The 17481-nt window shown below is 48.3% G+C and overlaps 4 protein-coding genes and 6 non-coding genes across 12 annotated transcripts; 1 reads left to right on the forward strand and 9 right to left on the reverse strand.

Moving 5' to 3' along the window:
- Window positions 1–144: 144 nt before the first annotated feature.
- LOC108144880 (7-methylguanosine phosphate-specific 5'-nucleotidase) lies at window positions 145–1696 on the reverse strand. Its single transcript, XM_017270037.2, has 2 exons — window positions 1500–1696; window positions 145–1416 (listed from the first exon to the last, which is right to left on the reverse strand). Exon 2 carries the CDS (start codon window positions 1297–1299, stop codon window positions 343–345), a length of 957 nt encoding a protein of 318 aa, XP_017125526.1. The 5' UTR covers window positions 1300–1416; window positions 1500–1696; the 3' UTR covers window positions 145–342.
- Window positions 1697–2061: 365 nt separating this feature from the next.
- Window positions 2062–10982, reverse strand: LOC108144531. 3 transcript variants are annotated; one of them, XM_017269486.2, is made up of 6 exons: window positions 10854–10982; window positions 7918–9265; window positions 6878–7856; window positions 6648–6814; window positions 2597–6585; window positions 2062–2530 (listed from the first exon to the last, which is right to left on the reverse strand). In XM_017269486.2, the coding sequence occupies exons 2-6, from the start codon at window positions 9262–9264 to the stop codon at window positions 2374–2376; spliced, it is 6639 nt and encodes a 2212-aa protein (XP_017124975.1). In that variant the 5' UTR covers window position 9265; window positions 10854–10982; the 3' UTR covers window positions 2062–2373. The 3 variants fall into 3 exon arrangements, with proteins under 3 accessions (XP_017124975.1, XP_017124976.1, XP_017124974.1); XM_017269487.2 differs by lacking the exon at window positions 10854–10982 and adding an exon at window positions 9692–10014; XM_017269485.2 differs by lacking the exon at window positions 10854–10982 and adding an exon at window positions 9677–10014.
- A 1104-nt stretch (window positions 10983–12086) lies between these two features.
- LOC121466938 lies at window positions 12087–12175 on the reverse strand. Its single transcript, XR_005977100.1, has one exon. It is a non-coding gene; the product is annotated as a small nucleolar RNA Me28S-Gm1083 (small nucleolar RNA).
- Window positions 12176–12326: 151 nt separating this feature from the next.
- Window positions 12327–12414, reverse strand: LOC121466939. Its single transcript, XR_005977101.1, has one exon. It is a non-coding gene; the product is annotated as a small nucleolar RNA Me28S-Gm1083 (small nucleolar RNA).
- Window positions 12415–12564: 150 nt separating this feature from the next.
- LOC121466941 lies at window positions 12565–12653 on the reverse strand. The gene has a single exon (XR_005977103.1). It is a non-coding gene; the product is annotated as a small nucleolar RNA Me28S-Gm1083 (small nucleolar RNA).
- Window positions 12654–12800: 147 nt separating this feature from the next.
- Window positions 12801–12889, reverse strand: LOC121466940. Its single transcript, XR_005977102.1, has one exon. It is a non-coding gene; the product is annotated as a small nucleolar RNA Me28S-Gm1083 (small nucleolar RNA).
- Window positions 12890–13036: 147 nt separating this feature from the next.
- LOC121466937 lies at window positions 13037–13123 on the reverse strand. Its single transcript, XR_005977099.1, has one exon. It is a non-coding gene; the product is annotated as a small nucleolar RNA Me28S-Gm1083 (small nucleolar RNA).
- A 353-nt stretch (window positions 13124–13476) lies between these two features.
- LOC108144744 (H/ACA ribonucleoprotein complex subunit 4) lies at window positions 13477–15938 on the reverse strand. Its single transcript, XM_017269846.2, has 6 exons — window positions 15813–15938; window positions 15383–15751; window positions 15039–15290; window positions 14581–14855; window positions 13939–14352; window positions 13477–13881 (listed from the first exon to the last, which is right to left on the reverse strand). The coding sequence occupies exons 1-6, from the start codon at window positions 15823–15825 to the stop codon at window positions 13660–13662; spliced, it is 1545 nt and encodes a 514-aa protein (XP_017125335.1). The 5' UTR covers window positions 15826–15938; the 3' UTR covers window positions 13477–13659.
- Window positions 14409–14548, reverse strand: LOC121466933. The gene has a single exon (XR_005977095.1). It is a non-coding gene; the product is annotated as a small nucleolar RNA snoR639/H1 (small nucleolar RNA).
- Window positions 15939–16394: 456 nt separating the features above from the next.
- Window positions 16395–17088, forward strand: LOC108144512 (28S ribosomal protein S17, mitochondrial). Its single transcript, XM_017269451.2, has 2 exons — window positions 16395–16594; window positions 16659–17088. Exons 1-2 carry the CDS (start codon window positions 16487–16489, stop codon window positions 17016–17018), a joined length of 468 nt encoding a protein of 155 aa, XP_017124940.1. The 5' UTR covers window positions 16395–16486; the 3' UTR covers window positions 17019–17088.
- Window positions 17089–17481: the final 393 nt, after the last annotated feature.

Consider the following 17481-nt stretch of genomic DNA (forward strand, 5'->3'; position numbering starts at 1 on the left):
TGTTGTATAATGACTTGTTGAACAATTTTTAAAAGAGCATGCTTCAGTTAATTTGTTGTAACTTTTTAATTCCGATAGGTCTTAGACAAAGCGTATTTGATGTAAAGAAAAATACTTTTTCAAATGAATCACATCAATAACTAGTCTCATTGCAAATCACAAGGTTGTCTTTAATACGATTTGAAAACATGAAATATACATTCATTCGTTAAGATGAGTGAAGTAGTTAGCCTAAACCACCTAATTAGTAGCTTCTGTTGTTTTTCAGTTAGCAACTTTCCCGCTAATGAGAGAGCAGGAGCCGCTACGAGTACATTTCAGACTGGCCATTCCCGGCCAGAATTAGAGCGAGCTCTGCTTGGCGGCCTGCAGGTTCAGCTGGTGCTGCTTCTCGATGAGGGCGAGCAGGGTCCTGGGCACATCCATGGTCTGGTCGTCGACGAGAACGATGTCGAATGTGTCCATATACTTGTCCATGTTGGCCTCCACGTGATCGAACAGGAAACCGATCTTCAAGATGTGCGACGAGGCTGGCACCCCGGAGGCCATGTCCGCATCCCCAATGGAGTCGCCCATGACGATGATGTGGTCCCTGGTGTGCACCAGGTCGTAGTAATCGTTGCCATCCAGCACGGTTTCGTTCTTGTTGAACGTGTGAATCATGGGCTGCTGAAAGCCATCCAGCAGTCCGTCCTTAAACTGCAGGAAGTTGGACACGACCTTCACGTTCGGATGCAACACGTTGGCCTGGCGCAGCACGGAGACCACCGAGTTGCCCAGTCCGGCGGAGAAGACCAGCGTGGGAATGCCCAGACGCTGCAGGTCGGCGAAGAACTCGTGGGTTCGGTCACGTAGCGCATGCTTATACTTGCTGGCTATCTGATCTATTTCGGACTGGTCGAAGGGGAAGCCGCTGGTCAGCTGCCCCGACTTGGTCCACCACTCGATCATGTACTGCACCTTCTCGGCGATGGGCATGTGCGGATCGATCTCGATGGGGCGGTACTTGTGGTACAGCTTGTCCGTCTCCTCCTTGAAGTTCTTCGGCAGCGATTGGCAGGCATTGAAGATGCCGAAACTGGAGGGCACTGCTCCGCCGTCCTCCGTGCGCTGCTTGGTGATGGTGTAGTCGAAGTCGGAGACCACCTGCATCCGCTCCGGACCGCCCATGATGAATTCGTTGATGATGCGCTCCACTTTGGCCTGATCCCGCATGCGGCAGTGGTCCTGCTTCAGCGCCGGAATGTCCTGAATGAACCATCGATTTGCGGCGCACTCTCGATTCTCGTCACAGCCCATCTTGAGTAGTCTTCTCGTCCAGCAGCTCAGTGGTCTTCCCCTGATCACGGTGGTGACTAAATATCTGCGGTCTGTCGTCTAGGGGAACTAGAATGGCTGAGCTTTTGCCAGCGATATCTGCAAATTGTTTAGGCAAGCGATTTAGTAGCACTTATATTTTGCCGATCGTCTGTATTAGTGGTTCTATATCTATGGCTGACCTTGGGCGAGTATTTTGCCAATTGTTGTTGCTCTGCGTGCTGCGTTCGCCGTTATCAGCTGACCATCGAAGCTCCGATATGACTAGCTTTTTATTTATATAAATTATGTCCAACAACAATAAGCAAATGCAACCGGCTGCGTAAACAATGGTTTTAGTTTTAAAACAAGTTTTCCTTTGATCCGTTTCACTTGGTCCACACTGGTGGTAAAAACAGCTGTTGGCGGTCGAAACGAATGGAATCGGACCTGGAAACAGCTGATAAAGGCGCCAATTTATCAAAACCCGAATTTCAAATTTTGTTGTTACTATTAATTGTTAACCAAAAGCTTGCAACTGTAAAATTTTACTTCCATTTAATTTCTCCATTTTTTAAACTCTATGACAAACACGACCATAAAGTTTTTTCTTAAAACACAGTTTTGTTGTTTATCTTTAAAGTATATTTAAAAAGGTTTTTTTTAGGCTAAGATACAAACTTCAGAAATTATGCTGTCTAACTATTGAACTTAAGCAGCAGAATATACAATAATTAAACAGCCTTCCCAACAAACAATCTTGAATTAATTATAATTCCTAGTATAATATCGAATATGATCTCTCTCTTATCTTAAATATTTAAGACATTTAAATTTATTAAATGTTTGCATTGACTTCGTTGCGGTCGCCGCTAATACGTTGATTTTAATTTAAAAAAAAAAATGGGTAACCATAATCAAACTCAATTAGAACATTAAATAATAATAGCCTAACAACTATCACTAGTTTACATATTTAATATGTATCCGAAAAAGCGGGAGTGTATATGTGAGCTGCCTTAAACAACTAAAATAAACGTAATATAAATGTGATGGGCGTATTCAAGGGATAACGCTTTAATCTTCGATTACGATGGCAGCCGGTGGCTGCTGATTTTTAGATGGCACATTTGAGGTGCTATTCGCCATGGACACCTGTTTGTTGGGCTCCAGCGGCAGGAACTTCCACTGCGCCGGCAGGAGTGCCTTGAGTTGAGGATTCTTCGCTACGTGACTGTAGAATAGGGAAACTTTAATTAGCAACTATGAAGTGTGGACAAGGGTTTCCGCCTGCACTCACCAATTGAGAAAGCTGGCGGCTTGGCCGAAGGTCTTGAAGCGCAGCACTCCATTTTCGGGCACCTTGACCAGAAACACGGAGCCCTGGACTTTGACGCGAAAGCGCGGCAATCCCTTGGCGCCCATGATTCCGTAACAGCAGTCTTCTTCGTTGCCCTGCTTACTGCCCGGTGAGTTGGCTGGCTGTTGGCCAGAAGACGCCCCCGATTCCGGGCGAGCAGCACTCAATTTTGCTGGCTGAGATGACCGAGCGGGCAGCTGGTCCGCGGCAGTTGAAGGTTTCACGGGCAGCGAGACGCGTGCGGATGGCTCCGGCAGCACAGGCAACTTGGAGGTGCTCGCCGGAGTTGGTTTATCACTGGCAATTGCCACTTTGGCTGGCAGCGATTGACGGGATGCCGCCGTCACAGCCGGCTTAGCATTCGCCGGCATGGATTGCCGCTTGCCACCGACTACTGCTGGTCGGGGATACAACTTAACAACAGCGTTCGCTCCTGTACCCGTTGTTCCCGATCCCGTTCCCGCTGCCACGGATCGTATGGGCTGAATGCCTTTGAGATTGGTGTTCGCCAATGGCCTAATGACATGCTGACCGACCGAGAAAACCGTTCCCGGTGCTGGTACCGCCTTGGACACTTGTTTGGCAATCCCCGTTGCGCTGCGCTTGCTGCCAATCTGAACGCTTTCACTTGGCAGTTTCTTGTCCTTGCTTTCCAGCTTGGTGATCGTTATGCCGCCGGGAGTCACGGTGTTCCCGCTACTCAGCAGCTCCTGCAGCGACTCGTTGATCTTGTTGTGCGCCATCAGGAGGCGACTGACCTTGGCTGGCGGCGGATGGGCGGAGGAACCGGGCGAGGAGGCAGCCTCGGGAGCCGACACCGACGTGGTCACCTGCACTTGGGGAGTCAGGTACTGGGTGGTGGGTGCCGCCTCTCCATTCTTGGCGGGCACGTTCGCAATGTAGGGCATAAAGCCGCCGGTCAGCTGGCAGGTGGTCACATCCTTGGGCGGACGCGGAACTACCGAATCCGTGGTTGTGATCTGCAATGCGCCGCTGCCGGTGGGCATCGTCTGTATGGTGAAGTTTGTGCGCGTTAGCTCTTCCTGCTTGATCTCCGTCAAGAGCTGTTGGTCCTGCTGCTCATCGATGACCAGCTGATCCTCCGCATCGTCGTCCTCCTCATCGCTGTCGATAATCACCACTGGCGGAACCGTCACGTCTTTCGTTTCCAATTCCACAGACAACTGGGAAGGTATTTTCACCACATTGAGTCCAGAGGTCTGTTGGGCCGCCAGCTTGGCCGTCGACTCCATGTCGATCTCGAAGTGCGTCTGCCCGTTCACGTGGAACACCCAGAGGGCCATGCTCCGGCGATGGCGCTGGACGGGAATGGAGTGCTCCCGCTGGTACACCTCACGCAGCATCATCTTGCGGTCCACGCTCTGCAGCAGCACCAACACCGGCGGCTGCATGTCCAGGCTCAGCGGTCCAAAGAAGATCTTCTTCTTGGACCAGGGCGCAACGAAGGCGTCGTATGGCGCGTTGGGAAAGAACTGCAGCTTCACCACCTTCTGCGTCTCCTCGGCCACCTTCATCACGCTGTGGATCCTGGTCAGCGAGATCATGTCCCCGAAGGCCGGCACGAAGATGTGCGAGAAGTCATCGAAGATGTCGAGCACCACCCAACGGTGGTCGGATTGGTGCACCTCGGGCACTTGCAGTTCGTCCACATCACTGGGGTGAACCTTTCGGAACTCGATGTTGCTACGGATTCCGGAGACGCTGCTCTTGGCTTTGATGCCGGGTGACAGAGCACAGGCTGGACCGCCAGGACTAGCAGCCGCTCCAGAAGTAGAAATATGAACCGCAGCAGAGTTGGGCTCTCGACCACCTGCAGCTCCAAGGGATGACAAACTCTCCGGCGGAGAAGAGGCTTCCTCGCTCTTGGTCGGCTTTTTCTGGTGCTCCCGAGAACGCTGCTTGGCAAGCAGCGAAGGTGGCGGGGGAACATCGGCGGTCAGATTGTCAGAGACCTCAGAGGGTGATCCTCCGGCGCCTTGCAGCTTCTTCTGGTGCTCCCGGATGCGCTGCTTCACCAGCAGCGAGCACAGCACATTGATCTTCTTGGTGAGCAGCGGATGGGTCATCGGTGTGGGCTTCGTGCAGGCATTGCCCTCCATGTGGCGCAGGAATCCCTTGACGAGCCAAAAGCTCTGCCTGCCCTGCATCACCACCGCCAGACGGTTGGTGTTCTCGTTCCGCGTCGAGTTCATCAGCATGCGAGCCATCAGCGGCAATGCCTGCGGATCCGGGGCGAACTTTGTGTTCACCACTCCGATGGCGCCGCACACCGAGGGCATCAGGTTGGCCGTGGTGGCCGCCAGGAAGCTGTGCGTCTTCATCTGGACGTCCCAAATGAACACGAATCCAGACTCAAAGGCGGCCAGGAAGTTGGTCCACTTGATGATGCACAGGATCTCCTCGTTGGGGGCCGGAATGATCTTGCTCTCGCGCTGCAGGGCCAGGTCAATGTCCTGCATCTTTTTGCTCACCAGGGTGTTCATGTTCTTGACCACTTCGTTGTAGAAGGACCGGAAGTTGGGAGAGTCCGTCTCGACGGAACTGTGTGCCGCTCCAGATGCGGCTGCAGCTGCCGCGGCTGCGTTTGCCATGCCAGAACCCAAAACATCCACGGAGGCGGCATTCAGCGAGTAGCAGGCGGCGATGCGGGGCACCTGAATGTCCAACTTATTCTCCTCCTCTGGAGGCGATGGTGCGGGTGCGGGTTCGGATGCGGTTTCGGGTGTGGGTATGGGTATGGGTGCCTCCGACTGGAGCTTCATGCGCTTGCTTGAAGTCGGACCCTTTTCAGGTTTTCCGCTCCGCTTTCGACTGCCCACCTCGCTGCTTCCATCGGAATCGTCACGCACCTCGATGACAGGGGCGTTGGCGGCGGTTTTTGCCATCTTGCTTTGCTCCCGCTTGCGCTGGCGATCGAGTTCCTTGCGGTAGTAGGTAATGGAGCCCTGCATGCGAGTCTTCAGCAGCTCCAACATTTCTGCAGTCTCTTGGCGGGACATGTAGTGACGCACTCGTTCCGCCCGCCGTTTGTTTAGGCGCTGGTAGGAGTTCTTGGGCACGGAAATGGCCCGCCGGCAGATATTAGGTCGCGAACGGAAGTAGCTGAAGATTGTGTCCAACTCAATGGAACGCTGGAGTGGAGACTCATCATTGAACAAGGTCGGAGATACTTTCGGCTCTTCTTTGGGTTCAGTCTTGGGTGGAGTAGACTCCTCTTCCTGGATCTTTGGCATTGGCTCCTCTTCAATTGCTTTCTGCTCCAACTTTGGCTTGAACTTCTTTTCCTTGCCCTTTTTCTTTATCGGCACATCCTCGGGCGGCCGCTCGAAACTGTAGTGAGCCCTGGTGGCCAGGTCTGGATTGAAGTGGGTCACCGGTGCGTTCCACTGCTCCTTCTCGATCACCACGGGCTTTCCATCCGGCGAGTCTCCGCCGCAAAAGCACTTGTAAAGCTGGTGGGTCATGCAGAACGTGGCCAAGTTATCAATGTCTGGCAAGCGACGGAGTCCCACAAAGCAATGCTTTAACTTGGCAAAATCCGTGTCCTTCACCGAGCAGGGTTCGCTTAGGGCAGGAGCAGCTATCTTGGCACTGGCAGCTGCAGCAGCAGCAGCGGCCGCAGCAGCCGCAGCGGCAGCCGCAGCAGCGGCGGCAATCTTCTTCTGCTTCTTCGTAGTGGGTGAGACCACATCCTTTTCCTCCTCGTCGAACATGGTGTCATCGAAATCCTCGTACCGCTTGGGAGCCTTTGTGCAGCGTCGCTTTTTGTCGCCCTGCGACTCGTTGATCAGCAGCGTCTCATTGTCGGTGAGCACCAATGTAGAGGTGAAGTCCTTCTCCATTTTGGCCAGCCGCGCAGTGGCCTTGCGACGCAAATTGAACGCATCCTCGTTGGAAATTCCTCGTCCCTGAAATTAGATAAAAATTGTTAGGACAGCAGCTACGGCGTCAGTCATAAAAGTAATATTACATCGGCAGCCTCCACGCGCATAACACGACCCTGTTCCGCACCCAGGCAACGGCAATCCAGGACACACTCTGCCCTGCCGCAATGATCCCGGACAGGCAGCTCTGTGCCTGCCAAGCTGGCGCACAGGCAGCCCAACTGACAGTGATCCTTGGCGCAGGGCTTGTTGGCTAAAGGGTATAAAAATCATGGGTTACTAATGCATTACAGGTAGATAGAGCAGACAAACCCACCATCAGCATTTCTGGCAGCGGCGTCTATGATGGTGGCATTCAATCGCCTGAGTTCGCTGGCCAGGCGCTTCTGCTTGTTGGGCAGCCGCTTTGACTTGCCACCAGACTTAACCGCATCCTTGCCAGCCTCCTCCTTGGCGGGACTCAGATCGGACGACTTGCCCAGTGCAGCACTGACGTTCAACGCATCCGGGTCCTCGCTTATGAAACTGTTCTCGCTGCAGCTGATGGCCACAGTGTTGATCATGTCGTTGATCATGTCCGCGCAGGCGAGCACATCGGCATTCGGTTGAGGTGAGAGCAAGAGCTTTTCCCGGAAGGTGAACTCCTGCAGTTTCTCGGGCACCTCGTTAAAGCTTTCGTCCAACTGCTCCGATCGATCCACCACGCGCCGCACCAGAATGTGATTCCGATCGTTGAGGTAGGGAATGACGAAGGTGAAACTCTTGCGGCGACCGGCTGGCGTTTGCGAAGCCTGCTCCTCGGCATCCCGCATGCAGGCGGGCGGCGTCTGCAGCGTGGACACACTGAACTCGGCCCACTCGCGCGTTATGTCGTGATGGGGCAGGATGTGCTGCAGATACCGCTTGGCGATCTCGTCGAGCGGACGGCCCAGCTGGGGCATCACGTCCAGCTGCACGTTTGGCATGCTAACCACCGCCATGCTTCCGCCGGCGAGCAGCAATGCGGCCGTGTCATCGTCCAGCGGTCGTTGGAACGGTTTCATGGACAGTGGGCAGGGACGAAAAATGGCGGGTAGCGGAAACTGGTTGAGGATTTTGGGGTTCCTCGGTGGAGCCACTTGTGTGGGAATCACCCTGAGCTCCCGGCTGATGCGCGCATCCAGGCACTGGCTGCTGCACTTCAGTTCGTTCTTTTCCTTGCAAGTTAACCGGCTCAAGTAGGGGCTCTTCTCGCGCCTAAGATTATTGCCTCGGGCGCCCGGAAGGCGCACCATCTCTCCATCCACCTGGATTACCTGAAGTAAGCCAAAGATTATTAGCCAAAATCCAGGTTGAAAGCCCCCTAAGACGACTTACCTGGTAGTAGTAGTTGGAGTTCTCGGTGGCCACATAACTGGCTGCCTGCCAGCCCTGGCGGGTGAAGGGCATTTGAGAGGATGGCGCCTGCAGGCCCTGCATGGCCCCGATCTTCACCTTTCGCTGGCGCTGCTTGCGCTGCAGCTCCCTGTATATGTTGGCCTCGTTGTTGATGATGCCCATCTTGTGGTTCTTGCAGCGCTGCAGGTACTGCCGCCTCTCGGCCACCGTTCGCAAGCGCTGCAGTGCCTCCGGAACGGCTGGCATGTCCATCGGCGGCGGCATGCTGTGCGAGGTGACCTGGCCATCGTGTCCCATCGGCTCGAGCAACTTGTCCTTGTCGTCCTTTTCGTCGTCGTTGATGTGATGCTCCCGCATATACGCATCCAGCGTTTCACTGACAAAGGCGGAGTTCCCCTCCGTGGTCTGGCAGTTGGTGGGCACCAGCGGCGTGAGCAGCATGCCCGGCTGGTGGACACTCTCGTCGAAGCCCACAAAGTCCTCGCTGCCCTCGTCCTCGGAGACGAAGGCCGGAGCCGCTAAGGATTCCGAGGGAATGTTAGCCTCGCGGGCAAAGTTCTTCACGCGCACCTTGCTGATGAGCATGTCCAGGAACTTGCTGCCGCCGGCCTTCTCCGCTTTGTCCGGCTTCTCGGCGCTGGAGCAGGTGCTGGTCTGGCCGCTCTGCTCCTTGCTGGGTGTGGCAGGGGTGGGGGCATCCTCCAAGGCAGCAGCTTGAGCAGGTGACTTCGTGGGCGTTCTTTCGGCTGCCTCCTTGGAGGGGCCAACTAGTGAATCCAGCTGAACGGCGGCGTCATCATCCGGCGTCTCCTGGATAACCTCAATCTGCTCCTTGGCCTTTTTCGCCGGGACATCCACACTGGGATTGTTGTCTTCTATGAGGGAGAGACTCCGCTTCCCGGTTTTTAGCAGCTCCAGCTGCTGCTTCATCTGCTTCGAAAGCTCTTCGGCGCCCAGCGGTTCGGCCACACTGTACACCTCAGTCTCCTCGTACTCCTCGATTCTGCCCATCTTTTTGTAGTGAGCCACCAAGGTCGTGGACCACTGGCGGACGTTCTGCAGGCGGCGCTTGATCATCCGCTTGAGACGCGGATCGAAGAGCAGGATGCGGACACGTCGCACAATCCGGACGCGATGGCTGCGCCGCCGGCGCCAGGCATAATTTCGGATCACGCAGCGTGGACTGAGGGCGTAGATTAAGAACCGCTTAACATTCCACCAGTTGCGATGCAGGAAGGCCTTGGACACGGGATATTTGCGCTTCAGATGGCGGTATTTGATCAGTTCTTTGCCCTTTAATACGATTGGCGGCAGTTCGTAAGTCATGCTGCGGAAAAGCCGAAAAAAATCATTACTGCACGCTGGAAAAACTTTAACCTCAAAAATCAGGATGATTTCCCAGTGCTCAAAAGCCGTGGAAATTAATGCGGTGTTGGCAACACTGGCCGGAAAATGTACTGATCACTTTTTCCAGTACTACTAAAACTCTACTATATACTATAAAACTACAAATGCGTGACACTGCGAATGCATAACTTTGGCTTTCAATTTGTAATAGTTATTGATGTCTAAATGTCTGCACATTGCAAATTCAATGAGCCACACTGCCCCGAAAAGGCAGCAGATACACACACGGACTAAGCAGAAGTGCTAAAGGCAACACAATTCAAAGGCTACCCATGACAGCAATGAATCTGTGGGCAATGTAATCATTTTTTTATTCATATTTTTTACGCACTTTTTGCAAACAGACCCAGTATCACAGAAACGGTATGTGCACGATTGTTGGTGTTGGTTTAGCGCCTTTTGCCGCACACCCGCACACCCACACAAGCAAACACGCGATGCGAAGAAGAGCACAATCAAAACATTTTGAGACTTTGATTTTCCGCACTTATGCTGACTGCAAACGATTGCCGAAATGCATTTCGTTTGAGCGCAACACTGATTCCATCTGCAAGTTGCACTTTTATTTGCCAGCGGAAAAGAGTAAAGACGGTGCTGCGAGTTTGCGATCAGATCTCAAAGTAATCCAGATTCCGACTCAGCGTCGCAGCCACATGTGTGCTTGCGAGTATGTGTATGTGAGCCCTGGCCGCTGTCCACTTCCAGGCATTTTCTGGGAACACATGGCAGTGGTCTAGCGGTTGTTGTTGTTGCTTCCGCAAGTGCGGTTGAGAAAGGGGAGTGGTGCGGGGGGTGGCACACACGTGCACCTTTCGATGACCGATAAATGTGTTATGTATAAATGCAGAAAAAAAAGACAAGGAAAGAACTTTAGGAAAATGTCCTTGTTTTACAACACTAAAGGTGAGGGTAGGTAGCGAGCGTGAAATTTTAAAGGATGATTCCGAAACAAGATCGTAGAAGCCTTAAAGAGACATGTGAATTAAAATTTACCTATATATAATAAACACTAGTTATGTAAGAAGAAAAACAAAAAAAGAAGGGAAAATATATATTTTTATCCAAACAAGGTAAAAACAATACAGGTCATAGAGACAAATACTTTACTATAGAAATCAATGAAATAAGTCACAAATTTGCAACCCGACGAAAAAGAGTCCTTTCAATAACAGAAGAATTCTACCTGCTCTGAAACTCGATCGATTTGTTCAGATTACCCCACCTACCAATCGCCCACCAATATATACTAAATTCGGTATGTTTTCCCTCAAGTTACTTGCACTTCATTAATTTCCCTAAATAATTGATCCTTTTAATTGCTACCGACTTGGTCTCGCAGAAAACTAATCAATAACCTCAAAGTGAAAATCCAACATGGCGTCGCAATGGATACATACACAAACGATCGCATGCGTCACTTGAAAGCACCCTCTACACTCCGCAGAAAACTGCCCATGCCGGCAATGTCCTTATGCATCACAACTAAATACCAATAAACGAGCACATACCTGTATTAAAAGCTGCTAATAACAGCCAGCTAGTTGGTCGGCACTTGCAAATCCGTAACCGCGGCACAATTGTCGAAAATATTTACACTATTAACCGACAGCTCAGTTGACGACGCGTCGAAAAAAAGCATAGCCGAATACATACACAAATGGTGACAGACAAATATACTGCGATTAATCAAATATGGCGTCCGATAGTCAGGGCGCCAAGGGATGATGGAATGAAACACAGGGCTGGCTGGGCGAAAAAAACCACACGCTGATATTTTATGGTCACAGAAAACGTGTTGGCACATTTGGATTGCAAACTGCAAAATGTGTATAATATTGAGGATCATTAATAAGGCACGTTTCGACACACGCACACAAGACCATTTTAAGTTTTTAAGCCAACGGACGCCTTGCTCCTCATTCGCGCTCTTTTTGCACCCCTGGTAGATGACTGCCCGCCCAAACAGGCTTGGCAAAGATTTTGGCTATATTTTTAGGTTAAAAGCACGCATGACCTAATCCCATTAAATAAATGGTCACATGTTTTTGTTTACTTTTATTTTGTTTGCAAATACATATGGTTAAAACTACAAATTGGATGGGGTGTTTTGGGAAGTACTGTACCTGGAAAAAGAATGTTTAGAATAGAATATGTTGTGAATCTTATAATTCAAAACAAATCAACAAGGAAGACTTCAGCAACTGTAATTAAAAGAGAAAGGCTTAATTAGCTTGAGAGAAAAATAGAACACGCTTTTCGTTTCTGGTGAAAATGATCAGTAGGACCTATTGGAGTAGGGTTTTGTTGCGGTTAATGTGAAAATCATGCCACATAATTCAGCTCTTTCTTTTCATCATTTTCAATAGAAACTTTTGAAAGTGTTTTCATAATTACCTTGTTATAACAACAACATGCTTTGCAAACTAAAAAATTAAAAGAAAGTCAATTGTTAATCGAGTGTTTTATTATATTCAGGTAAAAGGTATTATTTCATGTAGGATTTGTCAGTAGGACCTATTGGAGTAGGGTTTTGTTGCGGTTAATGTGAAAATCATGCCACATAAATCAGAATTTATTTTTCATCAATTAACAATTTAAAACTATTTTCAAAGGTTTGTATTTACCTTTTAAAGAGGAACCGGAATCAGAATTAATCATGTCATGGGATTAACCAATCTAAAAAAGAAGAAGAACGTTTATTTAGTCAAAGATAATCAAAGTCTTTAATTAATTATTTGTTGTGATGTTTTTCAGTAAGACCAATCTCGCATTCAACAGGAGAAGTTTCAATTTCAGATAGGGGCGAAAGTTAATGCTCATCACTTTAAAATCTTACATGTTTATATAATGCAATATTTACCTTTTTTTTGTAGGAATTAGTATCCATATTGGTCGCATTCACTTGTTAAACCAATCTGCAAAATTTAAGAAAACGATTTTATTTAGTAGCAATAACCCAAAAGTTGGAAACTTTTTAATTGTAATACATTTCAGTAAGACCAATCTCGCATTCAACATGAGAAGTTTCATTTTCAGATAGGGGCGAAAGTTAATGCTCATCACATTTAAAACTAATGTTCTTATATATTTAAATAATTACCATTTGTGCGGTAACTGGTATCCACGATTATCGGATCCATTTTATTTCCCAATCTGTAAATTATATAAAATTCTTTTATTTAGTAAGCTACAACGAAAAGTTGGCAAATATTTAAATTGTTATACATTTCAGTAAGACCAATCTCGCATTCAACATGAGAAGTTTCAATTTCAGATAGGGGCGAAAGTTAATGCTCATCACTTTAAAAATGTATACATATTAATATATTATATTTACCATCTGGTTGGGAACCGCTATCTGTAATGATCGCATCCACTTGATAGAACAAACTGCAAAAAGTAATAAAAAGATTTTATTTAGTAATCTGAACCCAAAAGTTGGAGTTTATAAATTGAAATACATTTCAGTAAGACCAATCTCGCATTCAACATGAGAAGTTTCAATTTCAGATAGGGGCGAAAGTTAATGCTCATCACTTTAAAAATGTATACATTTATATGATAATATATTTACCATTAGGTTGGGAACCGCTATCTGTTATGATCGCATCCACATGATAAACCAATCTGCAAAATGGAATAAAAAGATACTTAGCAGGGATAAATACAAAATTTGACATTTTTTAGTTAAAATATATTTCAGTAAGACCAATCTCGCATTCAACATGAGAAGTTTCAATTTCAGATAGGGGCGAAAGTTAATGCTCATCAAAAAATTACTGAAAAATTATAATATAATGGAGACTCACCTTGTACACACTAGCACACTCCCACATTTCGTCCTTTGAGTATTTTTCCATGCTAAAAATAATAAAAAATAATTATTTCTTATGTCAAAATCTGGTTTAAAGCATGGGAATATGCTCTAATATGCTTTTTTGCGTTATATTTTTATGCGATTTATTTTTTAGTTAGGAATGAAAGTTATTGCTTTTAAGATAACGCAAGCAAAAGCAACATTAAAAGACACTTAAAAACATAGCTTTTTTTTTAAACTCACCTTGCATTTGAGTAGACCTTTCTTACTGTAAAGCTAATAAGAACTAAAAGAGCTTGAAAAACTAGCCAGGCTTTTACAATAAAATATACAATTTATTGCATTGCGAATGTCACTTAAATGCATTTTGTAATTTGTATGCACTTCTACACATAAAAACTTGTACTTAAACTTAACAGCTAGCAAATTGGTAGGTGTCTCTACACAAAAACCGTAGAGTTCTCTATAAAACCTAATCCTATAGAAACATTCGATTTCTATTCCTGAGCTTCTTCTCTGTCCCTATCCTTATCCTTCTTCTTCTTCTTTTTCTTCTCCTTTTCTACTGGCTCTGCATCGGCAGATGCCTCCTCCTCGGCAGCTGGGGCCTCCTCGTCGCCCTTGTGCTTCTTCTTCTTCTTCTTTTTGTCCTTGGAAGGAGTCTCCTCGGAGGCTGGGGCGGCCGCCGTCTCCTCAACACTGGAGGTGCTCAATTTGCGCTGGATAAATGGATTAAGTCAGTAAGGGATTATCGAAGACGAACAAAAATATCCTACCTTGCTGGCGTCACTGGAACCATTTGAGGGAGCAGTTTCTTGTGGAGCTCCTGCTGCGGGCTTCTTGGCATTGTAGTCCACATACCCGGTCAGCCACTCCTTGGGTGTGTTCTCATTGGGCCGGCCGAATTTGTCCAGCTTGCCGGCGGCAATGAGCGCCTTCTTGGCCGATGCCTTGGGGCCCAAGCCCCACTTGCGCGGATATGTGTCGCGCTCCATGATCACACGCTTGATCTTGGCCACCACACCATGGTCGCAGGACGACATGGTGGCTGTGGTCATCAGGGCAATGGCCAGGCAAATGGCCTCGCCCTTGGTGGTGCAAATGACGATCTCCTGATCGATCTCAATGCCATCCTCGTAGCGCAGGACACCGGGCAAGGTGATCTTCGCACCATAGCAAACGGCATTGACCTGGGGAATACCAAGTTGGTTAGTTGCCATCAAGTTTAGTATTTGAAAATAAAAGATGTCGAGCGAAATTTCTTTGTGAAGCGCGCAGGTTAAAAGCGCTGCCTCACATACACACATCACTGGCTTTACTGTTCCCAATCATAGTCACAGGTGCCCGTGGGGATTGCAGGCACCTGCCGGCTTAATATCATGGGGTAAGCCATCAAATTCCCAGTGCCCCCCACTTACCGAACTGTCCTTCATGATGATGCGCTTGTGGTTGACCAGCAGACCCTCCAGCGGCTTGATCACGCGTCGCAGCATAGACTCGTCCTTGTGGTTCTCGTACAGCCACATGGCGTCCAAAACGTCGTGCATGGTCACCATGCCGTCGCGCTCCGACTGAATGCCCGAGCGGACGCGACGCAGCTCCAACATCTGGCCACCGACGCCCAGGACGAGACCCAGATGGACGCACATGGTACGAATGTAGGAGCCGGCCTCGCAACTAACCCAAAAAACACCTGAGCACGTGAGTAGGCGGCAGTGGAGTAGAGAAAAAGACAATTGTTTAACACATACAATGTGCATTTGCGCGGTTGGGCAAATACTGGAGTTTCAATCACATATATGCAGGTTGCATCCCTGCAGGACAAACTAATCCTGCAGCAAGGCACTAGCTCGTGGGTAATAAAAGCCAGACTCACCCATATTGCGACTCTCATCGTAGTCCAACAGCTTGCTGTCGTAGACCGTGCGCACTCGCAGCTGTCGCTTTACGGCGGAGATGAGCGGAGGACGCTGGAATAGGGCGCCGCGAAGCTTCTCCAGACCCTGACGCACCTTGGCCACCGACTCCACGGCTCCGTGGAGCTTGAAGATAGCGACGTACTCCTTGCCAGCGCTCTGCTGTGACTTGACCAGTCGGGTGGCCCTGTCGATGCAGACAATCAAGCAACCTGCCAGAAAAAAAAAATAAAAGAAAAACACGCGGCCACACATTGAGGTTAGGTTTGGATTGGAGGGGAGGGAAACACGCGCTGCCACCTACCCGTCACTTTGGGATCCAGCGTGCCGGAGTGGCCCGTCTTCTCCACCTTAAGGATCTTCTTGATCCAGGCCACCACCTCGTGGGAGCTGGGGTTCGACGGCTTGTCCAGGTTGATGAAGCCCGTCTTCATGTACTCCTTGATGTCGCGGTTCAGAGGCGAGGATCCGTGGGCCAGTGGCGTATAGTGGTTGGAGCGGATGTTCAGTTTGTCGAAGTTCTTGAGCAGGAGCGGCCATTGCGAGGTGTCCAGCTGGGCGATCTTGGAGGAGGGCTTGATCTGGAAGTTGCCCTCCTTCTGCAGCGTGCCAATGTCATCGCCGTCCACGGGCTCCTCTTTGACCTTCTTCTTTTTCTTCTCCTTGCGTACCTCTGCGGGCAGATAATCCGTACAGTTGCAGTCCGCTTTTTATTCATCACACTTCGAACTTACCCACGTCGGCCATTATATCTGCGTTTGTCTGGGAAATCTGCTGATAGACGGAGCAAGCCTGCGCACGTGTTGCTTGCTGGGGAAAAATGGAAGAGAAAACACGTGGAGCGCGCGGTCTATCGATATGTTAGCGATGCACAGTTAGCGATGCGTGATCGATAGTTGCACACAGCACTGCATCAAATGCAACTATCGATATATACATAAAAATCCGTTATCAGAAGCGCCTTGGCGCCAATATATACAGTTTAAAAAATTGAATTATTATTTATTTTTTATGCAATTTAAGACCGAAATTTTGCTCAAAAATCTATTTTTTTTGTGAAATCGATATTAGTGTCCAAAAAAACTTTACTTTGCGTATTCCTTCGATTAATTACTAGATTAGACATAACTTTAACGACATATCTTTGATTTTTAAATTTCGGAGGATCCAGTCCAAAGTGAATAGCCCCTTAATCATTTAAGATGTATAATTAATTTGAATAGTAGTTTAAACAAATTATAAAAGTTAATATTGCAGCCCTTGTCAAGCACCTGCAACAGCTGTTCTTATCGATAGTTACCAGCTGTATAAAATATAAGACGAGTAAACGCTGTGGTCACACTGGCTAATATCTCCTGCAACCGGTTGTTTATTTTTATAGAATCTTGAAATAAAATCCTTCAGGAACATGTCAAGGCGAGGACTTCTACTATTGGGCCAATGCATGCCCTGCGTCAAGCAGAATGCCTCCAAGATACGTATTCGGCGTATGGAAATGGACAAGAATCTGAATATGGTATGCAAAACATTGGCAATACCACGGAAAAAACCACACAATTATTTACCTCTTTTTCTTGCAGTACTTCAAAAAGGATGAGTTCTACTTTGCCCACGATCCGCAGAAGGTGTGCAAAACCGGGGATGTGGTCCTGATCCGGGAGCTGCCCGAGCGACTAACCCGCCTCATCACTCACAACGTGGAAAAGGTCGTCTATCCGCTGGGTGACATAACCGATCCACTGACTGGAAAGAAGGTGGTCGTGGGCAAGTACCGCGAGGACATCGAGATGGCCAACCAGCTGTTCGGAAAGTCGGAGAAAGCCTTCGACTACGACAAAGCTCCGCCTCGCGGTCGCCTCGAGGGAACCAAGGATTTCACGCACGGAGAGACCTACATCAAGTACCACGAGGATGGCAAGGATCAGCCCTTCGCCGTGTAGAGCACCACCGGTCGTTTATCTGTTAAGTTTCCCCTTTGTTTGATAGTAAAGTGAACTAATTTGTCCTAGATATATATATGAACTTTTTATTCAGGCCTCAGGAAACCAAATTGCACTTGAATTCTCAGAGAATAGTTATAGAATTCAGCTGTCATTCTTGTTAGTAAAATTCATTTAATTGTCCAAGATAAGTCTAGTCAATTGAATTGTTTGAGAATATTTCTTCAGCGTTTAAAAACTAGTTTATTAGTCTGCTCAACCAATCAAAAACCTTGGGGCTAGAAATCTATCTCAAATCATCTTCTGTTTCGACCAATGCTTAAAAACCTTGCTTTATATAAATGAGAACTAGATAACAACTATAGGATTTAAATATGAGCCCAAAAAGCTCTGAACTATTAGGTCTTTGGTCAAATTTATAATTAAAAAATCATAATTATGACTTCTTTGTTAAAAAAACATT

The sequence above is a fragment of the Drosophila elegans genome, unplaced genomic scaffold, assembly GCF_018152505.1.
Source record: "Drosophila elegans isolate 14027-0461.03 unplaced genomic scaffold, ASM1815250v1 contig_183, whole genome shotgun sequence".
NCBI classification, from domain to species: domain Eukaryota; kingdom Metazoa; phylum Arthropoda; class Insecta; order Diptera; family Drosophilidae; genus Drosophila; species Drosophila elegans.